This window comes from Zalophus californianus, chromosome 2 (assembly GCF_009762305.2).
Source record: "Zalophus californianus isolate mZalCal1 chromosome 2, mZalCal1.pri.v2, whole genome shotgun sequence".
Lineage (NCBI taxonomy): Eukaryota > Metazoa > Chordata > Mammalia > Carnivora > Otariidae > Zalophus > Zalophus californianus.
Window position 1 is genome coordinate 143763448 of NC_045596.1, and position 17454 is coordinate 143780901.

General features: G+C 37.1%; 1 protein-coding gene across 7 annotated transcripts in view; it reads right to left on the reverse strand.

Annotated features, from left to right (window-relative positions):
* NEK1 (NIMA related kinase 1) overlaps nucleotides 1-16186 on the reverse strand; it is a 216804-nt gene extending 200618 nt beyond the window's left edge. For 6 of the 7 annotated variants that reach the window (XM_027599178.2, XM_027599176.2, XM_027599175.2 and 3 more), the window contains exons 1-4: nucleotides 16047-16186; nucleotides 15607-15734; nucleotides 8498-8646; nucleotides 7979-8075 (exon numbers count right to left, since the gene is read on the reverse strand). In XM_027599178.2, coding sequence (XP_027454979.1) covers nucleotides 7979-8075; nucleotides 8498-8614 — 214 coding nt within the window. In that variant the 5' untranslated portion in view covers nucleotides 8615-8646; nucleotides 15607-15734; nucleotides 16047-16186. Of the gene's footprint in view, nucleotides 1-7978; nucleotides 8076-8497; nucleotides 8647-15606; nucleotides 15735-15822; nucleotides 16000-16046 lie in introns of those variants that run through there. The other variant, XM_027599173.2, reaches the window with a different exon arrangement.
* Nucleotides 16187-17454: the final 1268 nt, after the last annotated feature.

The following is a 17454-nucleotide window of genomic DNA, read 5'->3' on the forward strand; positions in this document are numbered from 1 at the left end:
CATGGATACAACTAGATAACAATCACATCAGTGTAAATAACCCAGAAAACGAATGGAAGACTCTCCACAGCTAAATGTAGGGAAGAGGCCAGATGGAAGAGGGTAGGAAGGGTAGAAATGTGGTCAAGGTAAGGTCTACACCAACACACATAATTAAAACAGCAAAAAGTAGTGATAACAAGTTTCCAAACAGCAAGAGATGGGGCTCCTCAGTGGCTCAGTTGGTTGAGTGTCTGACTCTTGGTTTCAGCTCAGGTCATGATCTTATGGGTGGTGAGATACAACCCTGCATCAGCTCCATGCTCAGTGGGGAGTCTGCTTGAGGATTCTCTCCCTCTGCCCCTCACCCATTAGCATGCATGTGTGTGCTCTCTAAAATAAATATATAAATCTTAAAAAACAAAACAAAACAAAAACAGCAAGAGAAGACAATTACATACAAGGGAAACCCCATAAGACTATCAGTGCATTTTTCAGCAGAAACTTTGCAGGGCCAGAAGGGTGTGGCATAATATATTCATAGTGCTGAAAGAAAAAAAAAATCTGCAGCCAAGAATACTCCATCCAGCAAAGCTATCATCAGAATAGAAGGATAAATGGAGAGTTTCCCAAAGTTAAAAGGAATTCTTGACCACTAAACCGCCCTACAAAAAACGTTAAAGGGGACTCTTTGAGTGGGAAGGAAAGATCTTAAGTAGGAGTAAGAAAAGTGGGAAGCACAAAAGCAGTAAAAATAAGTGTATGTGTAAAAATCAGTCAAGGGATTCAGAAAACATAAAGATGTAAAGTACGACACCATATGCCTAAAACATGGCAAGGGGAGAGTAAAGAATGGGTTCAAACCTAAGCAACCATCAAGTTAACACAGACTGCTATATATGCATAGATTTTATACATAAACATAAAGGTATCCAGAAATCAAAAACCAGTAACAGATTGCAAAAAAATAAAGTGAAAGGATTCCAAGTTTATAACAGAAGAAAGTCAACTAACTGTGAGAAGAGAACAGAGAAGAAAGGAACATAGAAGAACTACAAAAACAACCTTAAAATGAGTAATAAAATGGTAATAAGTACATACCTATCAATAATTACTCTGAATGTAAATGGACTAAACGATCAAGAGACACAATGGATAAAAAAGCAAGAACCATCTATCTGCTCTCTACAAAAGACTCACTTAAGACCTAAAGGCACATGCAGACTGAAAGTGAAAGGATGGGGGCGCCTGGGTGGCTCAGTAGTTAAGCGTCTGCCTTTGGCTCAGGTCATGATCCCAGGGTCCTGGGATCGAGCCCCGCATCGGGCTCCCTGCTCCATGGGAAGCCTGCTTCTCCCTCTCTCACTCCCCCCTGCTTGTGTTCCCTCTCTTGCTGTATCTCTGTCAAATAAATAAAAAATCTTTAAAAAAAAAAAAAAAGAAAGTGAAAGGATGGAAAAGCATTTATCATGCAGAGGGAAGTGAAAAGGAAGCTGGGGTAACAATACTTATATCAGACAAATGAGATTTTTAAAACAAAGACTATAAGAAGAGACAATGAAGGTCACTACATAATCATATAAGAATTCAGGAAGAGCAAAGTCACACCATTCATCTTTTCTGACTGCAACGCTATGAAGCTAGAAATCAACCACAAGAAAAAATCTGGAAAGAACACACATACATAGAGGCTGAATACTAAACAATGAATGAGTTAACCAAGAAATCAAAGAGGAAATCAAAACATACATGGAGACAAATGAGATTTAAGTCACAATGGTCCAAAATCTTTGGCATGCAACAAACACTGCACCAAAAGGGATTTATAGCAATACAGGCCCAACTCAAGAAGCAAAAACAATCTCAAATAATCAACCTAATCCTGCACCTAAAGGAGCTAGAAAAAAAAGAACAAAATCAAAAACCAGAGGGAAAGAAATAATAAAGATTAGAGCAGAAATAAGTGATATAGAAACTTAAAAAAACCAATACAACAGATCAGTGAAACCAGGTACTGGTGCTTTGAAAAGATCAACAAAATTGATTAACCTTTACCCAGACTCCTCAAAAAAAGAGATGATTTAAGTAAGCAAAATCAGAAATGAAAGAAGAGAATTAACCAACGACACAGAAATACAAAGGATTGTAAGAGAACATCATGAAAAATTATATGCCAACAAATTGGACAATCTAGAAGAAATGAACAAATTCCTAGAAACATATAACTTCCTAAAACTGAATCAAGAAGAAACAGAAAATTTGAACAGACCGAGTATCAGCAATGAAATTGAATCAGTGATCAAAAAACTCCCAGCACAGGTCACCTGGGTGGCTCAGTCATTAAGCGTCTGCCTTCGGCTCAGATCATGATCCCGAGGTCCTGGGATCGAGTCCCACATCGGCTCCCTGCTCTGCGGGAAGCCTGCTTCTCCCTTTCCCACTCCCCCTGCTTGTGTTCCCTCTCTCACGGTCTCTGTCAAATAAATAAATAAATTCTTTAAAAAAAAAAAAAAAAACTCCCAGCAAACAAAAGTCCAGGATGAGACAACTTCACAGGTGAATTCTACCAAACATTTAAGGAAGTTAAAATCTATTCTTCTCAAGCTATTCCAAAAAATATGAAAGAACAGAAAGCTTCCAAATTCATTCTATGAGGCCAACATTACCGTGATACCAAAAAAAAAAACAGATAAAGACCCAACAAAAAAAGAAAACTACAAGCCAATATCTCTGACAAACATATATACAAAAATCCTCAACAAAATATTAGCAAACCAAAACCAACAATACATTAAAAAAATCATTCACGGGCGCCTGGGTGGTTCAGTCGTTGAGCGTCTGCCTTCAGCTCAGGTTGTGATCCCAAGGTCCTGGGTTCGAATCCCGCATCAGGCTCCCTGCTCAGCGGGAAGCCTGCTTCTCCCTCTCCCACTCCCCCTGCTTGTGTTCCTGCTCTCACTGTGTCTCTGTCAAATAAATAAATAAAATCTTAAAAAAAAAAATCATTCACCACAATCAAGTGGGATTTATTTCTGGGATGCAAGGGTGGTTTGATATTTGCAAATTAATTAATGTGATACACCATGTCAACAAGAGAAAGTATAAAAACCATATGATCGTTAATAGGTGAAGAAAAAGCATTTCACAAAGTACAACATCCATTCATGATAAAAACCCTCAACAAAGCAGGTATGGGGGGAACATATCACACATAATAAAGGCCATATATAAAAAATCTACAGCTAACATCATATTTAATGGTGAAAAATAGAGAGCTTTTCCACTAAGGTCAAGAACAAGAAAGGATGTCCACTCTCACCACTTTTATTCAACATAGTACTGGGAGTCCTAGCCATAACAATCATAAGAACAAGGAATAATCAGCATCCAAATTACAAAAGAAAAAGTAAAACGTTCATTATTTGCCGATGACATGATCCTATATATAGAAAGCCCAAGACTCCACCAAAAAACTACTAGAACTGACAAATGAAATCATTAAGGTCTCAGAGGATACAGAATCAATGTATATAAATCCATTGTACTTCTATACACTAATAATGAAGTAGCAGAAAGAGAAATTAAGAAAATAGGAGCACCTGGGTGGCTCAGTCCATTAAGTGTGTGCCTTCAGCTTAGGTCATGGTCTCAGGGTCCTGGGATAGAGCCCCACATTGGGTTCCCTGCTCAGCAGGGAGCCTACTTCTCCCTCTCCGCAACTCCTCCCCATTCCTGCTTGTGCTCTCTCTCTCAAATAAAGTCTTAAAAAAAAAATTAAGAAAACAATCCCATTTATAATTGCACCAAAAACAATGAATTACCTAGGAATAAACTTAACCAAGAAGGTGAAAGACTGGGATGCTTGACTGGCTCAGTCAGTTGAGTGTCTGCCTTCTGCTCAGGTTGTGATCTCAGAACCCTGGGATCAAGTCCCGTATTGGGATCCTTGCTCAGTGGGGAGCCTGCTTCTCCCTCTACCTGCCATTTCTCCTGCTTGGGTGCATGTGGTCTGTCTCTCTCTTTCTGACAAATAAATACATAAAATCTTAAAAAAAAAAAAAGAAAGTGAAAGACCTGTATTCTGAAATTATAAAACACTTATCGGGTGCCTGAGTGGCACAGTTGGTTGAGCGCTGGACTCTTGGTTTCAGCTCAGGTCATGATCTCAGGACTGTGAGATCCAGCCCATGTCAGACTCCACGCTCTGCTAGCAGGGAGTATACCTGAGAGTCTCTCTCTCCCTCTCCCTCTGCCCCTTCCCCTACTCGCTCACTCTCTTTCTCAAAATAAATAAATAAATCTTTTAAAAAAAGACAATTATAAAACACTGATGAAAAAAATTGAAGACGACACAAAGAAATGGAAAGATATTCCATGTTAACAGATTAGAAGAACAAATACTATTAACATACCACCCAAAGCAATCTACAGATTTAATGTAATCCCTATCAAAAAACTAACAGCATTTTTCACAGAACTAGAACAAACAGTCCTAACATTTGTATGAAACCACAAAAGACCCCAAATAGCCAAAGCAATCTTGAAAAAGAACAGGGGTGCCTGGGTGGCTCAGTTGGTTAAGCGTCCAACTCCTGTTTTGGCTCTGGTCATGATCTCAGGGTTGTGAGATTGAGCCCCTGTCTGGCTCTGCACTCAATGGGGAGTTTGCTTGAGATTCTCTCACCCCTTCCGCACACATAAATAAATAAATCTTTAAAAAAAAATAAGAAAACTTCCATTAAAGATATAAAAATTACTTTAGAAACAGTAAGAAAAAAAATTAAAGGGGATAAAAAACACAGAATGTAGGAAACATTATGATAGTACACAGACACCTGTATAAGAATGTTCAGTGCAACATTATCTCCAATAGTGAAAAATTAAAAACAACCTAAGTATCCATAACGGAAAACTGGCTAGACAAACTGTGACAGAACCATAAAATGCCAACAATGGGATACACTGCAGTTGTTACAAGAAAGTTGTAAAGAATGTGGAGCACCAACACATAATGGCATGGAAAAATATCCCTGAGATCTAAAGTGAAAAGAACAAGATGCAGAAATACATAATATAATCCCTTGTTTTTATTTTTTTATTTTTTTTAAAGATTTTATTTATTCATTTGAGACAGAGATACAGAGAGAGAGCATGAGCAGGGGGAGAGACAGAGGGAGAGGGAGAAGCAAGCTCCCTGCTGAGCCAGGAGCCCAGTGTGGGGCTCAATCCCAGGACCCTGAGATCATGACCTGAGCTGAAGGCAGATGTTTAACCATCTGAGCCACCCAGGCGCTCCGAATCCCCTTTGTTTTTAAATGTTAAAAGTTGTATGTAGATGTTTGCTCCAGAAAATACAATAAACACTGAATTAATGACAAAGTTTACTCCTAGGGGAATGGGAATGAGGATGTTGTGGGGGGGAACAGAGAATTTAGGGCTCATGCCCTCTGTACTTTTTGAATATTCTTACCATGAGCATTTATTCCTTTAAAATTAAATAGCAGTATTAAAAAAAAACCCTTAAAGAATGTGCTACCTCTTTTGAATCATTGAGATGTTTCTATGTGAAGCATTCTACATGACCACAAAACACCTACCAGAGTATTTGTTGACATACATTAAAAACTTTTTATTTGAAATATTAAAATTTTGGTGATGGAAGAGAAAAGAAACTGAAAGAGATGTGAGGAAAAAGATAAAGGAATCCAAGCTCATGGGAAGGAGATAGTTAACACTGTACTCCTACACATGTATAAATGTTCATTTCACTACCATTATAAAATAGAGTACCTTATGACATAATGTGTTAATTGATCCATATTTTTTTAAAGTATGTTCTACTTTAGTACGTACCTAGTTAATCTGGGAATGAGTATACTTTTGCTCTAATTCAGACTCTATGTGATTTGACCCTGAAACAGTCATTTAAACTATCTACTACTTTCAATCTCAATTATCTTTCTGCTACTGGCTGGAGTGCTTAATTGTGATTATCAAGAGGATATTGTGTTGCTGCAACACAATCAAGCCAAGGAGGACTATTACTGGAACTCCGTAGATTCACTGAGTTCCTCTTTTACTCTCTTGCCAAATAGCCATAATTAATGAAAAACTGTAACAAATATAGTACTCTCAAAGACTCGGACCCTGCAGTGATAAAGGTTTGGGTTATTCCACTAGGCAAAACAGAACACACCCAGCCAAGATGCTGCAGAGGGCAAAGGAGAACAAGGAATTGCTTGTAAAAGGAGAAAAAACTATGATTATAAACTCAGAACTCATAAGCAGCTAGAAACTCAGGAGCTGAAGAAGCTATTCTTTTCTTTCTTCCTACCCCCATTGCCTTAAATAAACATTAATGGTGTCAAATTAAATATATATCTATATATACACACACACACAGTATAAAAATACACACATGTAATATAAATGCATGTATAGTATATATATACATTAGGTACATATATAAACATACAATACATATATATACATATACTATATATATGTATAGATATAAATGTATACATACATACTTTGTTTTGTAATGTGTAGAGATTTATGATATTATGACTTCAAAAGGTTTTCAAAAACCATCTTGATCTGTCTTTAGAGAAACTTTATCTTAGTTCCTGCATTACTAAATATAATGGTATATATTTTCAAAACAGCATTTTAAGCTATGACATTTTAAGAACCTGAGAACACTTTCAACATACTTCACTACTGTGAAAATGAGGTATACAGGATAATACAAATGAGTAGGATCCTTTCTAAACATCAGAACATTTTCTTAGGGGCAGTAGTGGTAGCCCTTAAAAGAAGTTTAATTCAAAATGACGTAAATTACTGTTCTTGCTTTGTCCAAATTCTTATACTTAACCACATTGCTTCTTTTTAAGCAATCATGGTAACAGTGAGCAATATAAAATTACACATGGGCAGTGTGGTGTAAGTGTTAGGTAGAAGCTAGACCTAAGCAGTGGAAGGAATGCCCTGAGGCAGACTCCCAATCCTTGAAGGGGAATGACAGATAGGAGCTGGAGGCAAGGACAGTGATAAATCAGCTACACATTAAAAGCCTGGGGCACAACATCTGACCTTGTGGCTTCCAAGACCTTGGGGCTGACAACTAAAGAGCCACAGGTGCAGAACAAGCACTCTCCTCTGCCACCTTTGCCCCTGGGTAACCCATAGACTCATAATGCATTTGAATTGTGGGTACAGCCCCACCGGATGGAGAAAGGCTGCCCAGACCAGACCTTTCCGTACAAACCTTGTAGGGCCAAAAACTCCACCTCCCAATCTATGGGAGGAGTCTCCCAAACGACTGAAAACAGACTCTGTTAGAGACCACCCACAGTACATCGCAGCTTCTCCCAACCCATAGAGATGCAACAAATATCCAATCACAAAACAACATAGGGTAGGTTCCAACTGGTGGAACCTGCTGCTCTCCCATCTTGACAGTGTACATTCAGTTTTTTTTTAAGATTTTATTTATTTATTTGACAGAAAGAGAGAGAGAGAGAGCAAGCGTGAGCAAGAGTGAGCACAAGCAGGGGAAGCAGCAGAGGCAGAGGGAGAAGCAGACTCCCCGCTGAGCAGGGAGCCTCATGCGGGGATCGATCCCAAGACCCTGGGATCATGACCTGAACCAAAGGCAGATGCTTAATCAACTGAGCCTCCCAGGCGCCCCTGTACATTCATTTTAATAAACTGCTTTGTGCTTGCTACTTTCCTTCTAGCCATCTTTATTAGAGCACAGATTACCATGCAAATCTTCTCATAGGGAATCCAAGGACTGAGACCTCCATTCACACAATGCATACTCTCCCACCAGTAACATCTGTATTACCCTAGGATCAAGCCAATACTCATATGCATATGTACTGAAGCAAAAATGATACACTTTTCTCCCTGAAAATACATCATAAGTAAAATATCCAAAAGCTGTCACATGGCTTAGTTCTTTTGAACTCTCTTGCAAAATTTATCTGACCTTCAAATGATTCTCTATACTGGACAATATTTGGATGCTTCATGTTTGCCAATACTGCAACTTCTCTCCTTGATTCTTCCCTTTCTTTATTGGACATCTTAAATGGGAGAGAAAAAGAAAATATTAAATTAGACTATCAATAAACAATCTAAAAGTCCATCAATAAGAGCGTGGTTAAAAAACAGTACCAATAAAGCACAGTCAAAATAACAAAATAAAGACAGAAGTTAAAAAGAATAAGTTGAATCCACAAGTAAAAACATTTTAAGATGTTCAAACTAGATTAAGTTACAGAACAGTAGGTGTATTTTTTTAAAACACTAAATACATAAACACAAGCACACAGCATAGAAAAAAATCTGCAAGGATATACAGACTATTCTAAAATTAGCGGTTCTCTCTGGGATTATGGTAGCCTTTCACTTTACATTATGCAATGCCATATTTTTTTTTTAATTCTCTAACAATAGGCCCTATTGAAATCAGTGTATTAGTTCAATAACCAAAAAATACACTTACTCTTGAGATGTTAATTTCCTTGATAACATATTGCCTGCCATCTTCTGTAGATTTAACAAGAATGGCTTTTCCAAATGAACCTTCTCCAATCTTCTGTAGTCTAACATACTTCTCCATGATTCTTTTTCTAAGGCATCTTAACAGATATACTAGACATTAAAAAAAGTAACAGTTAACAGAGATAAAACCTGTCTTCCATAAAAATTACAATGTTTAATTCAATTCTAATTCCCTAGTGATTTGCTTACTTAAAAACATTTAAAAAACATGTATTTAAAATCTCTACTCAATGTTAAATGAACTTTATCCAATTTTACTCATCTGACATAGTTATAACTAAAAAGAGAAAAACAACATTTCAATTTTACAAGAATGCTTTGGAAAGTCAAATACTGTATATACTTAATGTATATGGAGAGAGACAAACTTTTTCCTATGTGAATTAATTAGCAGCATTACTTTAGTATCTCCAATAAGAATGCATTTCCCAAAGTTATTTAACTAATCCCCTTATTAGACATTTAAATTGTTTACATTGTCTATTACAAAAGAACTTTAGATAAAATTTCTGTACATACATTTTTATGTACTTATTGTAAGGATCTCCTTAGGATAAATTATTTGTCCAAAGAATATGCACATGTTAAAATTCAGGAACATAGAGCCTGTCTTACAGAAATGTCTACTAACTTACATTCTAACCAGCAGTGTACAAAAATGCCTGTTCCTAGACAGCCTTTTGACACCGGTTATTATTTATTAATCTTGGAGAAGCCATAAAGGGTAGTAGTTAACAAGCACTAAATAACCTTAGAGTCAGGAAGCCTGGATTTAAATCCTGACTCTCACTTTTTTGTTATGCAACACTGGACAAGTTACTCAGCTTTATGTGCCTTAGTTTGTTAACCTGTAAAATGTGGATCACAATAGTACACACTCATAGAACTGTTGGATTAATTTCAGTATTTATACTGTAGAACAGTGCCTGGCACATAGTAAGCACTGTGTCACTATTTGTTGCTATTGTTACTTATTACAATCAACAGAGAAATGGTGCCTCATTTTTATTTTCTTTTGCTTATCAGTTAATTTGAAAAATTCTTCCACATTTATTGAACATTTGTATTCTTTTTTGACCTATTCATGTGTTCTGTTCATTTTCTATTCGAATAGTCTTTTTATTAATTTGTAAAAATCCCCTCTTTAATGAACACGTTAGCCCTCCTGTCAAAAATATTTTTTCCTTATATGCTATCTGCCTTTCAATTTTATTTAAATACAAAAATTTATTTTGCTATTATTTTGATATTAATTAAACATGTTATTAGTCTTTATATTTCTCCTTTTGGTATCATAATTATATCCTTACTGTACCAAGATATTTGATAAAAGTCATTAGTAACTTTAGCAATAGTTAATTTCAGGAGAGTGATGGGTGGGGACAGAAGCCATGGCTCCTTCATCTGAAAACACTAACAATTTGACCTTAAAAAGTCAAAGGGAAGGAGGAGGGAAAGAGAGTGATATGGTCACAGGACAATCATTAGCACTGCCTATTGACAAGACTACCTTTATTGTGGAGATACATTAATTCACTATATTAATTTAAAACTAACAAATATTTAATTTATCTAACTTGCTCTCTTCTATTTCCATTCACATCAAGCAGCTTTCTATGTATGATTCCCTTCTAGGAGAAAATGGGCTTGTCATGAAGGCCATAATAAAATTTCTGTGACAGTTTACCATATTTCTCATTGTAAATTAACAAATTCATGTTCTCATTTCATCCATCATTACTAAATTTGTTTAATTTTACTTTGCCTCTAAAATATGATCTAATCTCCTTAAATGACAAAATTTATATTCAGGGCCTGTAAGACCAAAGTCCAGAACCCAGCCTCTGGTAAAATCAGTTGGATAATTATGCCTTAGGAAATTTTGTGGGAAAGAGCCTTCTTCTACCTTAGAAAACATTATAACCATATTGCATTTCATATTTCTGTAAGATAGGACAAGACTTTAGCAACTTAAAGAGAAATAAGAAATTAACTATTACAATAGCAATACAGCACCATCAGTGAGTTAAAGAACTCATTCCAAACATACATACTCTCCTCTCAAATCCAAGTTTAGTCAACTGGCATAATATAATGGCTATCTGGGTACCAGCCAGAATTTAATGATTTCTCCAGGACATGAGTAAATTACATTATCATGCTATTTAGAAAAAAAATATCAAGATAAACTCATCTTAGAAAACTAAATTTCATAAATCAAATTACATTAATAACCATATAATGAGATTTCACAACCATCATTATTCTGTGACTGCTGCCAAGAAAAAGAAACAAAATTAGTCAATTTGGCTTTGCCTCAAAATTTAGTTGCCAATTCCTTTCCAGGGACCACACTAATGAAATGGAAGCTCCAAGAGTCCCTAGTACTGCACTCTACTGCCTACCACATTACTGATTATTGTGGTTCTGACAACTCAGTATAGGAAATCTACTGCCCCTGGTAGTGAAGAAAGATGACTCTAATTGCCCATTAAATGATGTCAATGCAGAAAGCTTTCTGAATAAACGACGTGGTAAATGAGTTTCAGAGAAACTCGCAACTCCTCCTCATGTATGTACTAAAGTCTGTTTCTGGGTTAGTCTGTTCCATTGATCTGTCTAATTGTATACCTAATCAAGTTTACACTACCTTTTAAAAGTAGTTCATCGGGATGCCTGGGTGGCTCAGTCAGTTAAGCATCTGCCTTCAGCTCAGGTCATGATCCCGGGTCCTGGGATCGAGCCCCGCATCGGGCTCCCTGCCCTGCGGGAAGCCTGCTTCTCCCTCTCCCACTCCCCCTGCTTGTGTTCCCTCTCTCGCTGTGTCTCTCTCTGTCAAATAAATAAAATCTTAAAAAAAATAAAATGAAACAGAATCACAAATGACTCAAATATGGAGCTATCAGTAAAGGATTTTAAATAACCATAAGTAATATGTTCGAGAAAAGAAGAGGAAAAGATGAATAAAAGTGATTTTTCTTAAAGATGGAGAACTTCAACAAAGAACTGACATTTATTTTTAAAAATTAAATGAACATTCTAGAAATGAAATATAAGATATATGAAATTAAAAAGGCATTGCATGGGTTTTACAGCAGTCAGGATACAGTAGAAGACAGGACTGTTAACCTAGAAAATGAACCAACAGAAAATATTCAAGAAAGAACAAAAACACACTCACAAAAAAGAAAAATAGGTGGAAAGATTTAATATAAGAAAAATTTTAATTCTTAGTCTCTACATTTAATTCTGCTCTATTAAAAACACAATCTTTGTGGGTGACAGTGACTAGACAAGCTGATTTGAAGTTAATATGAGAAAAAAAGAATAGTCAGAGAAATACTGAAAAAAAAAAAAAAAGAAAAGACCAATGAAGGAAGACTTTTCTAATCAATATCAAGACACATTATAAAGCTACAATAATTATGAAATCGACAGGCAAATCATTGAAGGTCCAGAAACATATTAAAACATTTTTGGGGGCGCCTGGGTGGCTCAGTCGGTTAAGCATCTGCCTTCGGCTCAAGTCATGATCCCGGGGTCCTGGGATCAAGCCCCATGTCGGGCTCCCTGCTCAGCGGGAAGTCTGCTTCTCTCTCTCTCTCTCTCCCTCTGCCCCCTCTCCCGTTAGTGTTCTCTCTCTCTCAAATAAACAAATAAAATCTTTAAAAAAAAAAAACACCTTTTTGGGGGGGGCACCTGGGTGGCTCAGTCAGTTAAGCGTTAGACTCTTGATTTTGGCTCAGGTCATAATCTCAGAGTCATGAGATCGAGCCCCACATCTGGCTCCATGCTGGTTGTGAAGGCTGCTTAGGATTCTCCCACTCCCTCTCCCTCTCCCTCAAAAAAACAAAAACAAAACACCATATTTTTAACTTGGTGGATGACCACAGTGATATTTCAAATTGGTGGGGAAAAGTTAGATTTTGAAATAAATAGTATTTAGATAACTAGGAAGTAATATGGAAAAGAAAAACTTAAACCCATTTTCTTCACTTTACATCAATACAAATTCTAGATGATAAACTACTTAAATGTAAGAAAAAAAACTAAAATAGCAATAAAACATGGGAGGGTGACTTTTATAATCTTAAGTAGGGCAGCTGAGTATGACACAAACCCAAAAAGCCTTAAGGTATTAATACAACTACATAAAAAACATGTATAAATGGGGTGCCTGGGTGGCTCAGTCAGTTAAATGTCTAACTCTTGATCTCAGCTCAGGTCTCAATCCCAGGGTTGTGAGTTCAAGCCCCACACTGGGCCCCACGATGGTGTGGAGCCTACTTAAAAAAGAAAAAAATCATATATAGCAAAAGCTAGTATAAGTCAAAATTCAAATGACAAAAAGGAAAAAAATATATATATATTAGTTCATATCACCAAGGGCTCACTTTTCTAATAAATAAAACATTCCCACATATTCATAGGACAAAAAAAAAATCTAACAGAAAAATAAACAATGGATATGAAGTTTCAAGTTAACAACAAAAAGGAATGTAATTAATATTAAAATGTGCAAAAGCACCCAATCTCTTGTAAAGAGAAATACAATTTTAAAGTACAGGATAGGGGCACCTGGATGGCTCAGTCATTAAGTGTCTGCCTTGGGCTCAGGTCATGATCCTGGGGTCCTGGGATCGAGCCCCGCATCGGGCTCCCTGCTCAGCGGGAGGCCTGCTTCTCCCTCTTCCACTCCCCCTGCTTGTGTTCCCTCTCTCGCTGTGTCTGTCAAATAAATAAAATCTTTAAAAATAAAATAAAATAAAATAAAGTACGGGATAAATTTTGTTATGTATATTTTACCTTGATAAAAAAAATACAAGTGACAGCATTTTTCACCATTCAGAATGGCAAAAATCAAAAAGTTTGTTACTGTACTATGCTGGAGGGGAATACAAGGAAACCAAATATGGTGAGAATACAAATACTAGGGAAAATAGAGAGATACAAATACTAGGGAAAATAAAATTCCATAATATCTACCAAATTTATCAGTGTTCACTTTGATCCAGCAATTCCATTTTTAGGAATCTACCCTGTAAAATTTCCAAACATATGAAAATGATACATACACAAAGTTTCCCTGGGCAGCACTGTCTGAATTGGTAAAATGTAAATATCCATAAGCAAATCAAAAAGAAGCAACATTTATATTGATATGGATAATTTCAGTACCAGAATTATAAACATGGCATACTACCATTTGTGTATTAAAAGGAAATATATATAGGTATATGCTTATACTTATTTACTTATACATGTGAATGTATGCAAATATATAAAACCCCTACATGTATACACACACACCTAATTGCTTGTTTTTGTAACACCTCTGAAGGGATACACAATAAGCTGGTACACCATTGTCTGACTTCAAGGCAGGGAACTGAGTAAGAGGAAGATTTTTTTTAATCTTTTATACCTTATGAATTTTAAGTCATATGAATGTATTATTTGTTCAAAACAGTAAAATTTTAAAAATAATAAATGCTGACAGAAAGAAAAATGCTAGCTAAATCAATTTCTGCAGTTAAAATCCTTGGACAGTTCCCCACTTCCAAACTTCTAAACCTGACATTCAAAGTTTTCCTATATGGCATACTTCTTTTCAACTATGTCAACTATGCTCCACAAAAATATCTTAGCCTCTAGGCAAATTAGACATCTTTCCTTACATTTAACTAAAAAAAATTTTAAGCTACAATAAGCAATGTTTGACATAATAAAATTTGTGTACCAAATACGAAAAATGCCAGAGTACATGAGCAAAAACTATATCCCCTCCAGTCTGGAACTTTAAGTCTCTTCAGCTGTTTCAGCTATTTGATGGACAAATTTTCCTGAAGGGAAACATTGGTAGAGGAATGTCAGTAGATTTCAAGAAGTTCCTATGGTACTGTCTGCAGCTACAATCCATATATATGGTTTCCCAAATATTAAGTAACATTTGGATGGTGGGAAAAGGACAATTTACCTTCTCGGTGAGTCAAGTCCCTGACTTATTACTCAAAAAAGCAGAAAGCAAAAATGGGATTCCTATTAGACTTTCTTCAAAACATTTGTTTTTCCTCTCTGTAAGCCTAACACAGATAACAATTAATGGTTTCCCTAATGGAAACTACCAACGTCTAAATAATTTATATTCATGAAATGGTGTCATGACCACAATTAGATTAGAAGGGAGAGATCAGAGAAAATGTACTTGGAATACAATGTGAAATACACAGTTTTCAAAAAAAAAAAACCTGTGGCCAAGTTCCATAACCCTTACTAAACTCCTAATGCTGACTCTTACTTTGTAAAAACCTGTTTTCCCACAAAAGAAGCTCCCTACCTTTCACCTAGAACAAAGAGCAATCTTAAATAAAATAGATCTGTGGATTCTTTAATACCAAACAAATCTAAACTAGAAACAAAGGGCTACTTCTCTCCATATTTGGCTCCTCTCCATCATCTCTACAATACTGCTGCATCATAAGAAAAGGCTACTATTAGCATATATTGGATATTACTTTTAATCCTTCATAAATACTTCTGATGTTACCATGGCAATAAAAAATTTCTGCTTCTTGGGGACGGAGCCTACGTTAGAGAATAAAAATTAGGCCTGTATAAAAGAAGTTATGATGAACTCTCAAAGTAGTACAACTTTTAACGCCTCCCATAGGGAAATTGTTTCAAATTATGTAAACTGAAATATAAGATTATAAGCTAACCAGTTAACTGCTACTCATTTTTAATTAAAATCTATATGTCACTTAAAATCGGAAACAACATAAATGCAAAGTAAATGACTGCTTATCCATACCAAGATTTCTGTTATTTTAATTCCTTTATCACTATAGCTTTTTAACTAATGTCCAAGGACTGCTTTGTAATGCATATTGTTCTTTAGAGAATTAACACTTTAGTGAGGTGTAAGTACTATTTTCTGTGCACTTAAAGTATCCCTGCAAGCTCTACATAAGCAAGTCGAAGCAAGGTCTCCTCATTTCCAATATGATTTTACTCTTTTGCATATCATTGCTTCCCGCAAGTTCAACTCACCTCAACGACACAGGGTGTTTAGTCGGAATAACGGTGAGATCAATAAACAAGCATCCGCCTAGGTGTAGCAGCCTTCCTACGGCAGTTAATGAGGCAGAGGCACCATCCCGGATTTTGAAAACGACATCCTGAAAGAGAAACCAAGTCTATCTAACCTGCAGCAGGTCACAGGCCAGTTGAAGGAGGGCAATGAGACTCCCACTCCCGACACCAGACCTTGGCTGACCCCTCAGGCTTGACTTCCTCCCGCCTCCGGCAACGCCCCGTGAGACAGGTCCACACTACTCGAGGCAAAAAAATTGGTTTCCGAGCCCCTTGGAAACGGCGGGCGGTGGCAGGGGGAGTGCCCGGGTTACCGCCCCTGCAACTTCACAGAGGTTGTTGCTAGTGGCCTCGGCAGGATGGGGGTGGGGAGATGGCATTTGGGACTGAGAGGCTACCTGCCTGTCACGTCCTTCTGCCTCGCAACGCCGGTACTGGACTCGGAGCTACGCGGACAACTGCTTACGACTCGGAGCTGACGACTCTGCACCCTAGCGCCCCAAAACCCTAGAGCGAACGCAGAGGAAGGGGGAGCGGCCGGCGCGTCACTGGCGCTGGCGTGTGACGTCAGCGCGCGGAAGCCGGCGCGCATTGGGGGTGGAGGGGAAGGAGGGGCGCGGAGGGGCGGAGCCAAGGCACAGCAGGTGGGAGATGATGCGGGAGAAGGAAAAGATGAAAAGGAAAGAAAGGAGTAAGGCAGAGATGAGGGCTAGAGCTCAATAATAGAAGCTGATTTTGAATAAATCATTTTATAAATTTGTCCCACATATACTACACAGAGAAAGGGATTTTTTTTTTAACGTGAAGTCTGTTACTTAGGGATACCGCATTTTTAAAAGTAATTTTGCTTTAAAAAGCTAGCCTTTTTCTAGCACATTTTGGATGATTAAAGCAAGAAACTATTTTTAAGTATTGAAAATTTTTTAGAAGACTATAATGTGGCTTTCTACACATTTACATCCAATGTGTGTATAAATTACTTGCTGGTATATTGAAAGATGGTTGAACTTTAAGGCAGGACTTTAAAAGATAAGAACAGATTTTCTTGTTTACGGGATTAGGTCTATTGTCCTTAATAGCCCTATGGCTAAATTGCCTTACCTTGAGTACCTCTGAGATACTGGAGAATCCAAATTTGAAGCTGAAGGAGGATGATAGCTTGTCTACTACATAAGTTACACTCCAGGTTGTACCTGTTGTACATGTGATGTATGTAGCCCCCTGGAGTGTTCACAGATTTTGCCAGAAACCTCAGAGGTCAAAGATTCAGATCATTGCTTCAACGAAATCTGCTTCCTTCTCTCTCATCCTCTCTCCAACACACCAAAACCCAAGACCTCTCCGAGTTTTTCCAGTTTTTGGTTTAGCCATGCTTTTATAAGAAACACTTAAAAAGCAAAAAGAAAAAAAATACTTTATTACTAGCGTGGAAATTGAAAGTTTTTGGCTTCTTTGCCAGAAGATGGCACTGCAAGTCATCTAACCTGGCAAATTGGAGAAAATCTGCTTTGGTTTATCTCTTCAATTTCCACCCAAGCAAAAGACTTCTTTTCCTCATTTTCTCATTTCTAGGCTAACCTCCTGTGACCCCCTCCCACCTACAGTTAGTAGGAATTTTGGTGTCTGAATGCACAATAACTCTAGTGCTACCCACGAACTTTTGTACAACAAAGCAACATAAGAATGTTGCCAATTGCCAATCTAAGTAAATTCTCTTTTGCTGCTTTCATGAGAAATGGCTAGTCAGATACCCTCCTTAGATCATTTTTCAGGCTCCTGTCATAGACTGTTGGTGGGAACATAAAA